The 20,964-nt window shown below is 39.1% G+C and overlaps 1 protein-coding gene across 3 annotated transcripts in view; it reads right to left on the reverse strand.

The window, feature by feature from the left end:
* Positions 1 to 1,115: 1,115 nt before the first annotated feature.
* SLC25A13 (solute carrier family 25 member 13) overlaps positions 1,116 to 20,964 on the reverse strand; it is a 200,205-nt gene continuing 180,356 nt past the window's right edge. For all 3 annotated transcript variants that reach the window (XM_050782911.1, XM_050782912.1, XM_050782913.1), the window contains 4 exons: positions 12,946 to 13,084; positions 2,729 to 2,887; positions 2,545 to 2,635; positions 1,116 to 2,274 (listed from right to left, as the gene is read on the reverse strand). In XM_050782911.1, the coding sequence (XP_050638868.1) occupies positions 2,088 to 2,274; positions 2,545 to 2,635; positions 2,729 to 2,887; positions 12,946 to 13,084 (576 nt within the window). In that variant the 3' untranslated portion in view covers positions 1,116 to 2,087. The remainder of the gene's footprint in view (positions 2,275 to 2,544; positions 2,636 to 2,728; positions 2,888 to 12,945; positions 13,085 to 20,964) is intronic.

The raw sequence follows: 20,964 nt of genomic DNA on the forward strand, positions 1-20,964 counted from the left end.
CTGGCTTCTTATTCACTAAAGAGAATTGTTCTCAGTGACTGGCAAGGCTAAGTGAAGACATGATGCTCTCTCATTAAATGCAACTGCTCTTTAAGAGGCAGCCAGGGCAATGGACACGTTATGAGATTTTTGGTCAGTGTTTTTACCATGAAAACTTGATCTTCCATAAAATCTCAAACAAGTGAAGAAAAGGAATGCAGAGACGCAGGGCCTTTTCTCCACATTCAAAAGACCAAAGCTGCATGTTTTGTTATGATAACACCATCCACATTTCTAAGACATATATGGAGTTCTGTGACTAGTCTCTGAGATTATAATACAGATATTTATCACTTATCACACTGAATTTAGGGAGGGGATTCCTCTTTGGTTTTGTCAAATAATCACAGAAGGAGCCATGTATGTTATCTGTCCTGTTTCTAGTGAAGACAAAGCTCTTCACTCCCCTCCTGACCCTCCCCCTCTAAAAAATCAGCCACTTATGGCGGGTATTGACTATTTCCAATTTTAAACTGCAACTTCAAATGTCAGCCTGTTGACTTACAGAAACAGACTGACAAATGGCTGTCTGCTATGGAGACAAACTCTGGAAACTCAAAATGTTCATACAGACTGCCAACAGATTAATTAGTAGCCTCTTTGGAAGCATGATCATGGTCTAAGAATAGCCCTAAATTCTGTTCAAGACTAGCTTCTTTCCCCAAATCATTATAGTGCTAGCCAAATATTAGCAAATGTTAGATATAGTGGTATATGGTTTTGGTGTGTGCAAGAGTTAGACTGGATTAGAAAACACAACTGCCATTTCATACCAGTTTTCATGGCTAAGTTCTACTAAAACTATGTGACCTTTATCATCACAATAAACTGCTGAAAGTGCTGGAATGACTAGAACAAAGGTGTCAGTTTGCTAGTTCTTTGCTTATCTATGGTTAAATACAGTTTCTTGTACTCACTTTGAACCATGAAAATGAGGGAACACATTACCTTGAAAGATACTGAGGATATATCCACGTCAATATGAATAAAATTCCCCTCAAAACATAACATGTAGACCAATAATGACAATTACTGTAGCCACTCACCATGTAACATGCACAAGACAAACAACTCTATCACTTTACAAATAGTTTATTTCCACCTTCACAAACTCATGTGCCTCTGACCATTATGCAAGGCAACATGAATTAAATACTTATATCAGAATATATTTGTCTTACATGATTCAAGATAAAGTGAATTTTAAAAGCAAGTGGGTGCCAATGATGGGGAGATGAGGGGAATAGGGCAGGCAGCAACAGGGTAACATGCATTTTTCAAGAGTGTTTATTAAAATAGGCAGTAATCAGTACATGTACATCACATGAGCAGTTTTTCAAAATTAGCACTTCCAGGAGAGGGGCTACATCTCAGTTTTTTCCGTCTATATAATAAAATGCCAAAAGTACTTCCCTAAAGTACAAAGGCATTTCCCTAGTAGTCTTGGTACCAGTAACAGAATATGATTACTAAACATCTCCAATGTGGTTTTCATTACAAAGAAACATGTTTCACATAAAAGCTTCATAATATAATCCAGAGACAGAATTTGTGCATGCTTAAAATTTGAAACTAGGCTGAATATATTTGATATATATTTTTTTATTTCTTCCAGTGTTTTTTATTTGTATAAATATGCACCCAGTTTCCTACCAGTTTAAAACACACACGGAACACTGCTCCGAGCACCATGATTGCCTTACAGTAGCCTCTTTGGGACTACAATCCTAGTTCAAGGAGGGGAGTACTAATTTCTATTCTGACTTGCTCCTTTGCCCAAATCATGTTAGTGTTGACCAAATCCCATCAATTTTCAGATACAAACAAAGGTTTCTGGGCAGAGGGCCAAAGAATAATTATGAATAATTTCACAATGATCTGGTTAAGAAAACACCCAGAAAATGAATGATTTCACATGATAAAAAAGCCTGGATTTGAATTTAAACAGGAGATGGATGTAAAAGGGATGAAGCATTGCTTCACTCCCAGGAGGGATGCTCTTTACTGAGTACCCACAAAAAGACAGCACTATCCTGGGGCTGATCTTCCTATGGGCCTCCACCAATAGCCTCTGAGGTAGGTACTGATGGCTTGAAGAGAGGTAGGTAAAGTCCAAATTTGTTTTCAATTCCTGCAAACGTAGCAACTGCCAGTTTGTAGCCCCCAACATGATCAGGATTCGGGGCAGGCAGGTTGATCCTGGATTTAGGAACTGGCTCTGATCCCATGGGTTTTCTAAAAGAAGAGAAAACAGAGTAAGAAGCTGAATTTTTTTTTGTTTTAACTTGGTAAAAATAACATTCAAAACCTGTTCAAATATGTAATGCAAAGGAGTTGATACATTCTAATCAGTTGTATGTTCCCTTGGAAATGACCTTGTTAACAATTTCAACATTTCCCTAAATCTCTTCTATTTTATTATAGAGACTAGACTGATGTACCTTTCTCCATGACAGAGTATTAGAAGCAGCCAAAATTTAGCAGCAGATTTAGCATGATACTTACACTCCTCCAAAATCAATGTAGAACCATCGTTGTAGCAATTCGTAAGTCAGCAAAGTTACGCCAAACTGGGGTGAGGACCGAAACACACGAGCTTTAAAAAAATGGAGAAATCACAGATATAATTAGATTTTTAAAAAATTTACCTGATACCAAAGAGCTAGTTAAGAACAAATTATTTCCATACCACCAGCTCCTTTCCACAGAGCTTTTGGGCCTTCTTCACGCAGTATCTTTTTAAAGCAGTCTATCACTCCACTGTAAGTGGTTTGGCCAGCCCGGGCAGCCACCTGTAATCTCGTCTTGATAACATCAGCAGGGGTCACTAAAGATGCCGCAGGCATACCTGCAGGAGAGACACAACACCATCTCAGTCTGGTCACATTCTCACTATATAAAAATAACTGTGCTTTGAACTACTGGCCGTGGAAAGAAAGTTAAAAATCCAATTCAATAAAATGCCTATTTCGCTGTCCTCTATGGGAAGCGCAACCGTGACTCTCCTGTGTGCAAGATGTCTGCTCCTACACCCCCCCCACCCGACTCACACCTTCCCGTGCCCAAATCACTCGGCCTTCGTTTCTATTCCTAAATCTTTAAATATTTTTAAGAAATTGTTTATCAACAACACTACTTCAAGTGTTCGAGAGTAAGTGGAGAAAGCGGTTTTCTTTTCTTTTTTCTTTCCTGTTGAAATCAAAAACTTGCAAAGTTATTAGGTCCGATTTTTCAGAGGTGAAGCTTGTTATGCGTTTCCTCTTCATGGTCTTCTGTGGCTGCTGGCAGCCACCGGAGGTACTTTCTCTCACACATTCAACCACCCCCTACTCTCCAAACCCCAACCTCTCCAGTTACACCAGAAAAAGACTTTACTGATAGCCAAAAAAACACTGCGTACGTGTTGGGGGATGGGAGGTGGAGGTTTCGGGGAGAGGGGTGAAATTGCGGGGAGACTCCTACAGATAACACTTCAGGATTTCTTCTTCCTAAGACTGACATCTCCAGAAAAATATTTGACAGAAAGCTTAAAATTTATACTGGCTGATAATCAATGAAAAAGGAACAACAACAACAACAGAAAACCCTCCCAAAGTTACCAATGGGAAATTTTTCTACAGTCCCTGTATCCAAAATGGGGCAGCGCATGTTTAGATTTTTTAAAAGCGAGACTGTACTCAGAAGACACTGTCTCTTATGGTTTTATTACTTTTCCATTATGAACTTATTCCAAACCAAATTGGTCAAATGCAGATGCATAAATCTCCTTTGCTTTTTTTAAGGCTTAATAATTCTGTAAGAATTTCTATCCAAACCAACATGGTCTGGCTCACAACTACATTTCATCCTTCTAACAGACAGCTTTAAAGTTACAGTGAGTTGGAAGGGGGGTGTAAATCTGCATACTACATGCTTGCGTTTATATTACTGAAGGAGTATCTCTTCCATCTTTACCTAGCTCCTCAAACATTAATCTCAAGAGGTTTTATAAAATACATTGCAATTCTGCATGCAAAAAGTTCTCTTTATATCCAATGCTTCACTGGATAAGTCATACTGAAATTCCTATTCATTCGTAGGAATTATTTTAACTTTGGGTCAGGAATTTATCCTCCAACATAATGGAAGGAAACAAGAAAAACGCTTAGAAATCCACTGTGTTCACACCACCAATTTTATTTTACTTCCTGGTTTAGAAAGAGTTTAGCAAGACAGCCTGCTTTAAACATGCAATAAAAGCCGCCTTGCAATGGTGGCCAGGCATGTCAGAGTGTGACTGTGAAAGACATACAAGCAATAAAATGGGCAAAAAGTTCCCTTTGGCTAGGGTAATTTTCATAAACTGTTCTTTGTTATGAAAATAGAGGTACTGGGGTGGAGAGGGCAGGTATGAAAGATACTGATTAGTGGAATACAAAAATGTCAAAAGAAACATATATGCCACCTAGTAAGTTGCCTGGCAAAACTGATAGGAGTTGTGGGGGATGCTGGAACATGGCAACTTGAACATAACTCCCATCATCTCCATTGTCAGCTCATTTCTCCTAAGGAGGTATCTGGTAGGGCCTAAAAGGAATTTTGGACATCTTGGTGGACAGGAGATTTCCAGTGTGAGGATTTGCTAAGTTAACCTGGAGAACTGCACCAGACTACCCTAAAGCAAGGCTGGGAAAGCAGCAAATACTGGCAAGAACTTGGCCACGAGGGAGCTGTTGATTTTGGGGACCAGGGTTGGCAGGGACGTCTGGCAGATCTGCCTGCTCTCTTCTGGATTCCAAAAGGCTAAGACAATGCAGATCAAATGGTCTGAATTTTCTCTATTCCTAAAGACAGGGGAGCAAGAGGAGACTGGGAAACAGAGATGCTTCCTCTAGGTCCCTTAGCAGGAAAGCGACTGGCAGTCTGCCTGATTCTTCAATGACAAGACAAACATAGAGACCCGGGGGCCATCCTCCACCTCTGAGACAAGAGTAACTTAGGGCACGTCTCAACCAATTAAAAAATTACAAGACTTCAAAGGGGGCCCAGCTACAGCAGAATATCATTTACAACAAAAAGAAAACATGACTGGCAAAATACAGCTTTAGGGCACAAATCACTGTTAATTTTTATAAATATCCCACTTACATTTATGAGGAAAGTGCTTTTCTTTTTTTTGAATACAAAGGTTAATATCTATTTATTTTGGATCAAGGCTGTTTTCAAAATCCCCTTTGCATCCCTATCTATATTATCTACTTAATATGTCAGCTTCTAAAAGCAGTGTGATAAAATTTTTCATCAGGCATGAGAAAATACCACATATTCTTCATACCTTTAAGCTGAGAGATGGCATTGTATATTGATATTACATAGAAATTGATGGCATCTTCATAGTGAATTTTGTCTTTTACAAAATATGCCTCTGTGCTTCTGAATGCTATGTTTAAACCCTGAATTTCATTTAGTATGGCATTAATATTGCTACTTGCTTATTGATATTTGCCTGGTACGTATTTTTCAATCAGTTGTCTTTCAATCTTTCTATGTCACTGTTTTCTGAAACTTCGTATGACTAGATTTTCTTTGAAAACTCAACTCAAAGTGCTTGTTATTACTAGGGGTACTGAATTCATTTACAGTGCTTGTGACTATTAGCCTTATTTCTGCCATCCTATATTATGCTATTTTCTCTGCTTCCAGTTATTTCCCTTTTGATCCCCACCGGTTTCCTGACTAAATATATTTAAACGTTACATGCATTTGTTACGTAGGTGTACATTTACAACAGGTGCAATTAATTAGCATTTGCATCCTCCAGCAGGGGGAGGACTTTGGCGCACTGGCACTTTTGTCCTTCCTTTCATTTGTCAGCCTCCCAAATGAATACATATACCAAAGTCAGCAATAACAGAGACCCACCACATGTTTAACTTCTATTTGGTGTTTCATATATCCCACATTTTCCTACTTCTTAAATTCACTTTTTTTCTTTTTGAGACGGAGTTTCGCTCTTGATGCCCAGGCTGGGGCTGGGCACGCTCTCGGCTCACTGCAACCTCTACCTCCTGGGCTCAAGCGATTCTCCTGCCTCAGCCTCCTGAGTAGCTGGGATTATAGGTGTGCACCACCAAGCCCGAATATTTTTTGTATTTTTAGTAGTAGAGACGGGGTTTCACCATGGTGACCAGGCTGGTCTCGAACTCCTGACCTCAGGTAATCCACCCGCCTCGGCATCCCAAAGTGCTGGAATTACAGGCATGAGTCACCGCGCTGGGCCCTTAAATTAATTTTTTAATTGCTTCAGAGAAGGTCTGTGGGGAAGAAAGCTTTGAGTTCTTGCATGTGAAAAACTAACTTTAGTTTTGCCCTCCCCCTCCTGAGTGTTAGTGTGCCCAGGAACATAAGTACAACTCAAGGCATCCTTTCCTTGGGATTTTGAGAGTACTCAGTATTAGAGATAAGAAGACAAGAAGTCAATCTTCTTCTACTGATTCTTTCTCTATTTTCCTTTTCCTTATTACTTTTCCCTAGGGAACTCCTATAAAACAGATGTTAGATTTCCAAGATTAATTCTACCTGTATCTTAAATTTTCTCTCATTTTTAAATCTCTATATTATTGCTACACATTACATTCTAGAGGGTTTTTTTTTTTTTCATGTCTCCATTTTCCAGATGTCTAAATTTGGTCTTTGATCATATCCATTCTATCATTCAGAACTAATGCTTGATATTTAATTATGGCAATGCTTTTATTACTTTTCAAAAATGCTTCTTTACTGATTATTTCTTTCAAATCTCTCTGAGCACTCTAATTATATTAATTAATTACAGCTCTGAAAAGTTGTCTTCTGTCCCTTGAATTGCCTGTTTTCTCTCTAATTCTTCTGTTCACTTACTTTGTTGCTCCTTCATGGCGGGGGATGTCTGGCTGTCTATTGATATTATTCAAGTTCAAAGGATAGGCTGATTAGTATTATATACAAAGGCTGTGGGTGACTTCTACTATATTCTAGGTATGCTTCACCCACAGGTCTCTGTCCTGAATGGGATGGTCTATGGGCTTTGTTGTAACTCGGTGCAAAGGGTTAGGATACGCTGGCAGGTTGTGGACCTTCCAAACTGCTGAAATGTGGGGAACTTCACTTTAGGGGCAGAATAATTTATTTTAAATTCTTCTTGGGAAAAGCTGCCATCAGTTTATTTTTTTCTGCACCTATGGGAGAAGTCTTGAATTACCTACCTTCAGTCCTGCCCTGTTTTCTATCCATTCCGTACACTTATCCTCTCTAGGGAAGTGGTCTCTTTCTTTAGAATTGAGCTCTGAGCTTTTAACTTGGATACAACTGTCTCCTAAAGCTCCATATGAAAACCAGGAGAGAGTTCCACGCCTGGCAATCCTGAAGAAAGTACAGTTCCCTAACTCATGTTCATTATTTACCCTAAAACCTCCACCTCCACTCCAGGCATTCTATTCTTCACTCAAAGGTTAACATTCTCCAGTTCTGCTCTTGCATCAGAGGTAGTTTCTCCTGCTGTGTTTTGGACTGTGGCATCTCTCAGTCCAGTTTCAGAGTCAATATGGCTATTTCCTTTCTGCTGAGGGCCAGTGCTAGCATTTTCTAGTGCCAATAAGGAATTAAAAAGAAAAAAAATGCATTTCCTGACATTTTAAGTAAGTATTTGGGAAGATAGGAGAGATGGATGAATATGCTCAGTCCATTGCCTTGATTCAATTTCTTCATTACTTTTTTTAAGGGCTTAAGGACTGGTTTTAAACTATTATACCTTAAGCTTTATGTCCACATAATTAACAAATTTGTACCAACAGTACTTTTCTCATAATACACACTCTAATGTTTGCAAAAGCATCATGATCACACATGTATAACACACTTCCACTTCTGTGTATTGGAAGAGCTTTTAAAGGTATTTTTGTATTACAACTTAATCTCAAGCTAATTAATTCAAAGGTGAGACCATCATTACAGTTTGTCTTGTTCCTCTATCTTATCACTCTGATAAAAATCATCTGGTATGACATAGCATTCTATAAAATTTGAGTGGTATTATATTTTATTTGATATCATTCATAAGGTGTATTGAAATGCCCATCATTAATGATAAAGCACCATGTTAATTATAGAGAATTTGCATTTGGTTTCTTAATTTCAGGATCCCTGCTTTGGTCTTTGCTTTCTGACAAAGCTGAGGTACTTTGGCCAATGAACATGAATTCAAATATTGGTTAGTCTTGTTCTATCTTGTGAAATAAGGGAGTAGATGTTCCAGTATTTAAATATAGTTCCAGTTTATAACTAGATACATAAACAAAAAATAAAAACAAAAACAAAAACCCCCACCAAAACCCAACATTCTCTGGGTGAGGATATTAATAACCACTTTTTCTAAAAAGCTACATATTACTAAAACAATCTAATCTCAAGGCTAATCAAATTTTTGGAAAGAAAAAAGTGAGATAACATTACTGAATAATTGAAATTACTATCTAAACATAGAAAGCGTGGTCATATTCATTTAATCACAGGTCTATATTATTTATAATAGGCTGACATTCAGCAAAAAATATTGTATGTATAAGTGATCAATTTAAATATGGTACATATAAAAATAGCCATGAGACATTTTTGTTGTATAAGTTAGGGGCCAACAATTATTCATTGTAGTTGCCTGAAACTCCATCTAAAAAGGAGGATTTTTATATTTTGAAAGAAGCTTTTCTCCTATTAAATACTTTCTGGGATTCTCTGAATACCATGTATCCTTTCGCTAAGAAATGCCTTTGCTCTTCTTAGCAACCACGAAGGGAATGTGGGGGCCCGATCCGTCCTCCACCCAACAGCCCATTCAGGGTTAGCGCACATTTGTGCTTGCTCACTGCCCTTCTTGGGGCTGCATGGGGCACACTTCCGACAGAAGTCTTCTTGCCCTTCTCCATGCTGAACTCAGCTCTGCCTGAGCATCTCAGCAAGGTTCCACACTCAGCCCTGTTCACCCCATGACATCACTCCTGCTCACTGGGTATAGATTTTTTTAGGCTTATTTTATAACAAAATGCATTAGTAATCTTTCTTTTGCTAATTCTAATATACTTCTTAGATATTTTAATTTTGATTTTCAGGTAAATAATCATTTATAAACAATGATTGCTTCCTTTCTTCTTTTATTTATGCCTTTTTTTTTTTTTTAATTTTACCATGCTGACTGGAACCTCCAAAATATGGCTGAATAACAAAGATGAGAGAGACATCCTTGTCTTATTCCTAACTTTAATTGGAATGGGAGCTACGACATTGACCACTGGCTTCTGATATCTGTTATTAAATTAAGAAAGTAGCTTACTTCACATTACACAGTTTTTATAGTTTTGTAGAATACCCAAAGACCATCAAGCTTTGTAGCTTATTCACTCTTTGAAGACTAAAATCAACAGGGCAAATTCGGTCTTTTCCCATTTTACCAGAAAGCGGGGATCAGGAGGAAGGTGGATAATAATGGTTAAGTCAGTGCTCTTTAGGACAAATACCTAATGCATGAGGGGCTTAAAACCTAGATAATGGGTTGATGGGTAGAGCAAACCACCATGGCACTTGTATACCTATGTAACAGACCTGCACATTCTGCACATATATCCCAGAACTTAAAGTATAATAATAATAATAGCCGGGCATGGTGGCTCGTGCCTGTAATCCCAGCACTTTGGGAGGCCGAGGGGGGCAGATCACAAGGTCGGGAGATCGAGACCATCTGGGCTAACACGGTGAAACCCCATCTCTACTAAAAATACAAAAAATTAGCTGAGTGTGGTGGCGGGCCCCTGTAGTCACAGCTACTCGAGAGGCTGAGGCAGGAAAATGGCATGAACCCGGGAGGCGGTGCTTGCAGTGAGCCAAGATAGCGCCATTGCATTCCAGCCTGAGTGACAGAGTGAGACTCCGTCTAAAATTAAAAAAAAAAAAAAAAAAAAGTCAATGTTCTATAGTAAGTGTGCCAACTGTTCCCAAAATGGCCCTCAAAGATCTGCACCCTTGTGACATTCATACCTCTGCTTCTCTATCATCTCGAGGCAAGGTCATAGAAGACACTGCAGCTTCTGCCTTGCTTTCTCTCTCTCTCTCTCTCTCTCTCTCTCTCAGACTTTGCTCTGAGGAATTCAGCTGCCATGTTGTGAGGGTGTCCAAGCTGATCTATGGAGAGCCCCACATGACAAGGAACTGGGGCCTCCTGTCAATAGTTATGTCACTGAGCCATCTTGAAAGTGGCTTCTCCAATGTCAGTCAAGCCTGGCTGCCACTGTGGCTGCGACTTCATGACAGACCTGGTACCAGAGGCACCCAGTGAGCTGCTCCTACCCCACACCTGTTTCCTGACTCACAGAAACTGTGAGAAAATAAATATTAGTTGTGTTAAGCTGATTAAGTTTTGAGGGAATTTGGCATGCAGTAATAGATAACGAATACAGAAGGCATTTATAAAGACAACAGGATGGCAAGAGGGCTGAACTAATATCACCATAGGGATGCCAACTACTTCAAATTCTCAAGAATAATGGGTCAGTGGCTGAAAAACAACCATGCTTTTTACCAACAAACTCACTTCAGATAATCTATTTCTCTTAAAAAAAAAATAACTGATTCAAAATAGGGGAAAAGGCTTTAAGCATACTACTAGCTATTTAAAATTTATTGGAAAAAATTAAAGTATCTACAATTGAGAAATATATAAGATGCAGCAATTAGAAACTATGTTTGGAAAGTTTTAAATAATATGTAATAAAATTACATTATGGAACATTTTGAATACTTACTATTCAGGCACTATTTTAAATCTTTACATCTATTAATTCACTTAATCCTCATAATAATCTTGTAAGGTAAGACTATTCTTATCTCCAAATACAGATGGAGAAATGGCAGACAGGGATTGAATAACTTATGCGGTTCACACAGAGTGGAAACACTGGAATTTGAACCTTGGTAGTCTGACCCCACAAGCACATGTCATTAACTACTTTGCCATGATGGGTAACAATGCTTGAGATACAACCTTAAGTGAAAACTATCTATACAAAGTGTGATTACAGCTCTGTGAAAAACCTGAATGGGGAAAGATGAGCAAAAATGTTAAATAGCGATTATCTTAGGGTAGTGAAATAATGAATAATATTTTTATTATTTCCCTGTTCTAGTACTTTTCAAATATTTTACAATGAGTAATATTACTTTCAAAATCATAAAAAAAGAAGGAAAATAAACCTGAAATGAAAAAAAAAAAAATCTTACCAGTCATTTCTATAGCTCTGGTAGTATGGATTACCTCCCCAGAGACAGAATCGTTTCTGGGTACCTACCTTCTCCAAGAGAAAAGATATGATGGTATTTTTATGGTGTGAGGAAAATGAGGCTTAGGAAAGAGTTCTAGACCTTGATCTGAGGTCAGCTACTTAACTTCTGATTTCACAACTGATTTTTTGGAGTAATTTACAGACAGATTCTTTGGCTTCAATATAATACTTGGCTAACGTTTATTGAGCATTTACTATATGCTAAGAAGTATGCCAAGTCTTTCACATGGATCCTCTCATTTGAGCCTCACACACACTCTGTAGTAGGTGCAGTTGTGATCTCCATTTACAGCTGAGGAAACCAAAGCTTTCAAGAAGTGGAGTAACTTGCCCAAGGTCACACATTAATAAGTGGTACTTAGTTATTCTCATTAGGTCCTACCTTATTTCAAGTCATTAATTTGAAATAAATTATAACCCTTTTGTTCAAAACATTTTCTCATTTACAGATATATGAGAAATTACATATAGGCCACCATGAGTCAAGCTGGAATTAAAATTGGGAATTTTATACTCAAGTCCTGAAATCATGATCTCTTGCTCTAGATACAGTGGTATCACTGCTGCTAATACAACTGAGGTTTCTAAGCAGCCAGGAAAGAGTAACCCTGCCTCATATACCAATATCACTGCCTTTGAAGGAAAAGGATTAACTGAGAATTAAGGAGGAGCTACATGGGTTCCTGCGTCCAGGGGTTCCCCAGGCTGCAGCCAGGGTAGGTGGGGTGTGCACAAAATAGCAAACAACTTCCCAAAGCTGGGAGTTGTTCTTATGCTATCTTTGAGAAAAGCATGGAGACTCTAGTTACGTATCTCATGAGAGTAGCACAGGTATCAAAAATGTTTGGATCCAAGCATCCTGTGACTGCCTTAGGGTTTGTTAACTTATTTAAATGTCATCACTTGGAGAGCTAATCTGGACTGTTCCTGCTCTTAAGAGTCCCTCGACAAGAAGAAGCATCAAAGAATGAACTGATCCCTGGCATGGCTAATTATTTTCTATCGATGTTTTCAATGGAGCACTGAAAAGAAGAAGATAGTTATTTCCATTTGTGATTTAATTACCACCATCCCCCCATAAGATAGGGAGGAAACAGGTGTCTCTAATTGGCCCAGGTCTTTTCTGGTTCTACTACATTTTTTTTCTCTAACTATTGTTTAAGTTCTGGACAGGCTTTTATGCACTATTTTGTTCAGACATCTTTAAGACAAACATATTCGAATCTTCAAAAACTTCTGGCTAAACAGTTATCATTCTTATGCTATGAAGTGAGACTATGAAATGACATGGAACTTGAATTGGAGTTCCACAATACCACAAAATAGGCCAATATTTAATGAGCTTTTTCTAGAGTTAAGAAATTAAGCTTGTCTAATAATCTCATCTGCCAGAACGAAGATTAATTTTTTTCCTTTTTTTTAGTAGCTCTTCAATCTCTAGGCAACTCAAATGTACCCTGTCAAGAACCATCAGCAAAAAATTTCAATGTAGTAGCATGCGGCTAGGGAATGGGGGCAGCAAGGCTTGGGGAAGTAACAGAACTCCATGGGGGACACTCACCAGCTATGGCACCAGCTAAGAGCAGGCTTCCTGGGCTAACCTGCCCGTCTTCATTTGCAAAGGAAGCCTTCACATGAGCATAGCACGGAAAGTAGATGGCCGAGAAAGGAATGTCCCGCAGAAAGCATGCTTTGGCACCCTGCACATTTGCAAAGGAAGAAAAACCACATGAAACACATATCCCATTGAGGAGATCAAGCTTCTTTGGAACTCACCTCAGAACAAAATATTCCTGGAGAAGACCAAATTTGTACTCACATATTGAAAGGGGAACAGAAAAAAATAACCCAAATTCTGCAAGTAATAAATCTAAACTTTGTTTTTAAAACAAAAACTAGTTTCGTTGTGTGCTGTGAGGGGAGGAGGGCAGTTCTCATTTACTCTAATACTAAGACTTCAATTAAAACCTTTTTGGAACTCTGCCTGTGACATCCTTTTAAATCCCGACTGGTGGCAAGTCACTGTCATTTCAAGGAAGATCTGTTCTCTGGTCTCACCAAACTTGGGTAACAGTAGTCAAGATGCCTCTTTATTTACACACTAGGAAGTAGACAAATTTATACAGGTGGGTGGGTGGGGGAGGAAGAGGTTTGCTGTTTTGTACTGTTTGGATTGTTTCCCAGAAAGAAATTACCCATACATAAAAAAATTATATCTTTTCAAGGGTTCATGATCCTTCTAATTTCCTTATATACTTACTTACCTGCCACCCAGGGTTTATGAAACATTGATAAATGCCTGCTCTAAAGCCTGAAATATTCACAATAATTCGGATACATTTTAGAGCTGTGTGTAGAACAATTAGTTCCTACAGCAAAGTCTTCAACAAATAGTTTCTGTTGCCAACATAATGCTATGCAGGGGCCCCATGAATTGATAAGTGCCCAGAAATATGATATATTATAATGAAAACCACAACAAATATATTGTGTTTTGGGTAGGGTGAATGGGAAGGAAATCATCCCTTTTCAACATGTAATGATTTAATACCATTTCTTTCACAGATTTCTAATAACTAAAAATTTCCACCAAATACACAGATTCCCAAAAGAAAATAATGAATCCAGCCAGAGTCAACAGATCTAGCCATACCCAGTGACATTTATTGAGGGCTAGTAATGCTGGATCTTGGGTATTTCTGTTTGATGCTCCAAACTGTCAAAGTTCTTTAACACTATGTATCCGTTACTGTAGCCTTTGTTTTCCTGACACCCACATCTCACTCCTGACTCAAACTGAGCTTGTGGGTAATAAAACCCTTAGTCTTTTTCATATAAATTACTATTAACTCAAGTCTACTATAACTTAATTAGTTGCCTCACACAAGTAATACAGGCAGGACGTCAGATTTAATCCTATTAAGTTGCATCCTACTTTGGCTCATCCTGCCAACCAGAACAAATGCTTGGAATCTGGATTCTGTCATGCTGGCTTTTTCTCAGTCAACTTACCCATGGATGAGTAGGCATGCCTCTGTTCACTCTGTGTACACAAGTATTCAGAGAAGCAAGCATCTACCTCATGTACTGCCAACCGGCTCAGGTTTCTGTATCTTGTCCACCCCCAAAGTGTTAGATGTTTAATTAAAACTAAGAATCACAATATCCACCATGCCCAAGCTACTCATTTTAGGCACATACAAATGAATGTCCTAGACAGGTAATCTATTGTCCTGGACAGGTCATCCATCAATTGTGCATTTACTGAGGGCTATGCCCTTGGCTTGTTCAGAGGGCACCCTGGAGGTACTTCCAGAGACAAGTCCAAAACTCAAGACCCTAAGAGTTTTTTCCACTTCTCTCAGCTCTTTCAAAGGGGAAACATATAGTATAATGTTAATATCTGTGTGTAACATCCAAACCTTTTCTTACAACTAGTTTTTTAAAAAGTTATAATTCGGGCAGTTATTGTAAAAGGGTAACAATATCAGCGTTTAGTTTCTATTTTTCCTTCCTTTTCCCTTTTTGGCCCAAGCCTTATTGTAAGTGCTGCTAGCTATTCATCCACATGTAGATTCAGTCAAGAAGATAATCAAATTAGACACCAAATAATCAACTCAAATGAAGATCACTTTAATTCCAGTTACTCGGGAGGCTGAGGCAGAAGAATCGCTTGAATCTGGGAGGTGGAGCTTGCAGTGAGCTGAGACCGTGCCACTGCACTCCAGCCAGGGCAACAGAGTAAGACTCCATCTTAATAAAAAAAAATAAATAAATAAAAAATAAAAAATTAAAAAAACATTATTTCTTGGAAAAATATATCAGAAACTAAAACCAAGCTTTTAGCTTTTCTTCCTTTCTTTTTTTTTTTTTTTTTTTTTTTTGGCATGGAGTTTTGCTTTATTGCCCAGGTTGCCCAGGCTGGAGTGCAGTGGCGTAATCTCAGCTCACTGCAACCTCTGCCTCCTGGGTTCAAGCGATTCTCCTGCTTCAGCCTCCTGAGTAGCTGGGACTACAAGTGCCTGCCACCATGCCCAGCTAATTTTTTGTATTTTTAGTAGAGATAGAGTTTCACCACGTTGGGAAGGCTGGTCTCCAACTCCTGATTTCAGGTGATCCACCCGCCTTGGCCTCCCAAAGTGCTAGGATTACAGGCATTGAGCCACCGCGCCTGGCCACTTTTAGCTTTTCAGACAAAGATATATTATTTGTTGGGGATGTAACAAAACATAGGAGGAAACAGTCACTAATTTTGTACTGAAACATTAAAGTTAAAAAAAGGGGGCGAGGGGAGAAAGAGAAACAGATTAACCTGTCTTATGCTGTGTGGCTTCAATATGATGAGAAGGCCATGGGAAGACATGACCCAAAATTATAAACATCCCTGAGGCATAGGAAGAGTAAAGGAACATGAAGAATCAGCTGGGTTTTCTGAAGAAGGACCCACTGAGGGTTCCACCTTCTGAGAGCCTCCTCCTTCCTTTCCTGAAATCATGACAGTAAATCGGGTATCCCTGTTACAAAGGCATCTACAAGAGATGTGAGACGTACTTCAAGAGATGTTGGAAAACAACTCTACATGGCTGAGATGAAAAATGGCTTGATCAAAAACCAAACATACAAACATATATATATATATCCCTGAGGAAAGGGTAGAATTGCCTTGTGCAACACTAAAGGAAAAATGCCTAGAAATAGGTTGTATTTCATTTTCTAGGAATCAAGCAATGTGGTCAAAGTGTTTATTCAGACTAGAACAAATATTAGGATATGCAAGAAGTCTTTGGTGTCTGATTACCTGAGAAAAAGGAAGAAATGGAAAAGTCAAGGAAGCAAAAGAACTTTCACCTGGTATGATCATCCTGTCACCCCCTAGCCATGTGATGAGCACCTGTAGAAATCAAGCCCTTAACCTTCCTCACCTGTCAAAAATACCATAGGCCACCTTCTTCAGGCAACTGGGACAACTGAAACTTTAGGAATGAATGAAGTAATACATGTGAAAGTCCTTGTAAGGTATCCACTGCCTTACAAACATTAAGGGACAGAAATGTGTTCACCTCGAGGGCTGTGTCTCCCTGCCTCTCCTGGCACCTGCTCTGGTGTCTTCCTGCAGAAAATACCTCTCCCAGTCGCATCAGGAGGCGGCCCTTCACCTCTCTTGCACCCCAGGCATCAAAGCTCAATTCCCAAGGAAAGACACAGACTTATTAAATTTCCCTGGCCTCTTTTTCCCTACCACTTCCTTTAGGTCTTAGGCATAAAGGCAGGTGCCAATTTGTAAGACTGCCTTAGGCAATCCCTGACCTGTTGCTCTTGCACAATGAAAAGGGAAGCAGGATGTTAAAAAGACTTAAAGTTCTAAGGGTGAAAATGTTTCTCTCCCGGATTCCTTGATAAATCCTTCACTTTGTGGTGAACACCCATTCTCCAGCACTACAGCAAAACATAAACCTGTTTGATTTGAATTCTACTTGTCCCAAGTATAATTTTTACCAAGTGATCAGCCATTCTGAACAGGCAACTTTATAACAAAAGAAACAGTCCATGCTGCCCTAGAGCCTGCATCAGCAACACAAAAATATTGCTTTGGCTTTTTAAGAATTAATGAGTTACAAAGGCACGCCACTTAAAAAAAGTATTTAAACATTCCTGCCATATAAGAAAATCCCCACATTATCCTGCTTTGGGTATTTTTTTTTTTTTTTTTTTTTTTTTTTTTACTGGTTTTCTAGGCAGCTCTGCCCTTAAACATTCTCTGATTGGTCTTGAATTTCCTCAGTATATACTACAATCACTTGGGGAAAATTAATAAATGCAAAATACAATCATCTAATCTCTTTCTATTCTTTAAATACTTTATCTCTAAAGATGATAAACTATTGGGTTCTTCTTTTGAAATAAAAGGCACACTAATATCCAGACACGGACAACAAAAATCATCTCAGGGTAGACCTATGTTATAAACTGGAAAAAAACTCAGATCTAGTTTAATTATCAACTCTGCCTCCATTCCAATTCTGTATCACGCTAAAGTCTCTCCATCATCATTCTATTTAAGATCTAGAAAAGCTTTTTTAAGGGTAGGCCTCACTTAACTTCAAGTTAACAGTCCACAATTGACACAGGCCAATTAGACAGGCTTAGAGATTCTGGCAGCAGAATCATCATGGCAAAAGAATCATTTATTTTGCTCTCATGCCTTTTTGATGTGGACACTGTGCTGAAAGCCTAAGGAAGCTTTAATCAATTCTCAAGTTGCTAGGATCGTCCACTCAAGTTTGTTTTGCCAGCTCTGCCTGGCATGAAATTGTCAATAGATATAATACAACAGGATTTGTATCTCTCTTTCTCTCGCACGCATGCTGTCACACATGCACAGCAATTTCCGATGTCTCTTTTTCTTCTTTTAAAACTCTTCATCTTGGATGGTAAATCACTTGCCCAATCAATCCAAAGGGGGGAACAAACCAGTCCTGAAGGATGGTGCTGATAAAGAAGTCAGGGCCAGGGCAGGTCTTTTCGCATGCTAATTCCTGCTTATTCTAGCTGTACCTGCAAACACAGCTCTAAACAGACTATTTCTAATACAGGGAAAGGTAATTACACTCACAAAGGCACCTCTGTGTCGGGCCGGGCACCAGGAGCCAGCAGGTCTGGGAGACGGAGGCTTAACAGAGACTCCAGCAGTGAATGCACATTGTCTAGCACAGGGGAAAATGCCAGACTGGGGACCCTGCAGCATTCAAGACAACAGTGGCGCACCTTGTCTGAGAAGGTTATTCAATGCTTCTGGCACCTGTCGTCAGAGCCACCCAGCCCTCTTTTCCTACCTTACAGGTTTAGAATTTATTTGGCATGTATAATTATATATTTTGATCCTGGAGCTACAAACAATGGGAAGCGTGTCATGACTTGATCCCTTAGCATTCCTCTTGGCTTCCCCCAACCAAGTTAACCCTTAGATACACAGCTAGGCAGTGCCTCTCCAGCCCAGTCAAAGGATGCTCAGACCCCACCTACATGGCTGAGATTTGAGGAGGGTGAGTTTCAACGTCTTGCTGAGAAATAGTAATGGTGCCAAGACCTATTATGTGATTGTGTCACTGGTATTAAAACTAAATAGGCCAGCCAACATTTGAAGACTTGATATCAGTAAACATGGAAATTACTTCAATTTGAATATAAAATATGAATGACCATTACTTGGCTTCTTTAGTCCAGGGACTTCAGGGATATGGGTTCTCCTTAATTTCATTGTAATTCTAACAAAATCATCTTGACAACTCTGGGTTTCTTGTAGGAAATGCTGCTTGTGTCAGTGCTAGTTCTCTATTGTTCTAGTATTGCACATTGCTTTGCTATCAACATTGCTCATCACTGAGATGGACTGAAAACCCTAGACATGGCACAGAGGAATGTTATCACATGGAATTTTAGTCCTGAAGCTGCTAGTCATGTCATCTTCACAAAGGTAATCTATAAAACATGTCCCACCTTTTCTTTATTTCTTTATAATAATTATTATTATTTTTGAGACAGAGTCTCGCTCTGTAGCCAGGCTGGAGTGCAGTGGTGCGATCTTGGCTCACTGCAACCTCCACCTCCAGTTCAAGCAATTCTCCTGTCTCAGCCTCCCGAGTAGCTGGGACTACAGGCGTGTGCCACCATGCCCGGCTAATTTTTGTATTTTTAGTAGAGACGGGGTTTCACCATGTTGGCCAGGATGGTCTTGATCTCTTGACCTCGTGATCTGCCTGCCTCAGCCTCTCAACGTGCTGGGATTACAAGTGTGACCCACCGTACCCAGCCCCCACCTTTTCAGTTATTCTTTCCTTTCCTTTCTTGCCTTCCTCTCATCGTTCTTCTCCCTTCCCTCTGCTTCAGCACCTGCTTAGAAGATGTAAAGTCTGCTTCTAGTCTGTTCACTCTGACAGTTTTAACACGCATACAGAACCTACTGTAGTCTTTCTTTTCCTTCCTCCTGTGAAATATTTGTACTTTAGACTACTTAAAAGTATCCCCATTTTATCAACATGCACTTTAATTCTGGCTTCACAAATATTAAGCATTTCAAATAGTTTAATATTGTTTAAATTATATGTATATTTAAATTATGGCAATGTTATTTAGACTGTTAAAGTGAACTAAATATGGCCTGAGAAGAACTCCATACTTTCATATTTGAGTCCTTGTGGACGAACTATAACCTAACTTAATAGTTAGACAAGACTGCATCTGTAACAATAGCTAAGTCTTGGCCAATTCCAGCAGTCATACTTCAACCACTCATACAGTGCTCAGTGTTCAAACTGTGTTCAAATAAGGCAAACACTGAGCTGTAACCAAACCAGTTGTTTCTGTACCTCACTTCTGGTTTCTGTATATCACTTCCATTTTTTTGTCAATAATTTTTTTTTATTGTTTAATAATTTTTTTTAAATTATTATACTTTAAGTTCTAGGGTACATGTGCACAACATGCAGGTTTGTTACATATGTATACATGTGCCATGTTGGTGCGCTGCACCCATTAACTCGTCATTTCTTCCACCACGTGGCTGCACTAGAGTCTCTCTGAATCTGCTGTGATTCTGGGGGCTGCCTGATTCACGAATCATTCATTGCACAATTAAACTCCCTCAATTTGGATGAAGTTTTTCTTTTAACAAGACTAAACATTTACCACTTTCTTTGCTATTCATTCCTGTCATCTCCACCTGGGATCACTTTCTAGAATTTCCTTCATTAGGGTCCTACTGGTGATATGCTTTCTTGAGTTTTGCTAGTCTAAAAAATATCTTTACACCCTTGTTCTTAAAAGCAATTTTTACAGGGTATACAAGCCTAGGTTGAAAGGGTTTTTTCCTCCACCTACTGAAGACACCCCCATTCAACTGTCTTCTGGCTTCCACTGTTGCCATTCTTAGGTTTGCTGTCAGTTCAACTGCTGCCCTTTGGAAGGCAAATTGACTTTTTTCTCTCTGGCCGCTTAAGAGTTTCTCTCTAGCTCTGGTGTTCAGCAGTTTTCCTCTGATGTGTCTAGTCGGAATTATTTTCATTTATCCTACACCTGCAATTTGTTGCACTTTTTTCTTTGCTATTTTTTTTTTCTTTTTGAAACAGAGTCTTGCTCTATCACTTAGGTTAGAGTGCAGTGGTGCAATCATGGCTCACTGCAGCCTTGACCTCCTGGGCTCAAGTGATCTTCCCACCTCAGCCTCCCAAGTAGCTGGGACTACAGGTGCATGACACCATGTCTAGTTAATTAAAAAAAAAAAAAAAGTTTGTTTTTGTAGAGATGAAGTCTCACTGTGTTGCCCAGGCTGGTCTTGAACTCCTGAGTTCCCGAAGTGCTGGGATTACAAGTGCAAGTCATCACATCCAGCCTCCTGTACTTCTTGAATCTTAGATTAATGGCTTTCATTAGTTCTAGAAAATCTTTAGCCATCATCTCACCTTTTCTTCCAGTTTTCTTTTATATTTGTTAGACCATCTCATGCTTTCCACTGCTGGGGGTGCAGAAAATGATACCCCAAACATATGGCTGCTTTGCCATGCTGAGTGCTTTGAAAATTGAA

Source organism: Macaca thibetana, chromosome 3, assembly GCF_024542745.1.
Source record: "Macaca thibetana thibetana isolate TM-01 chromosome 3, ASM2454274v1, whole genome shotgun sequence".
Taxonomy (NCBI): Eukaryota; Metazoa; Chordata; class Mammalia; order Primates; family Cercopithecidae; genus Macaca; species Macaca thibetana.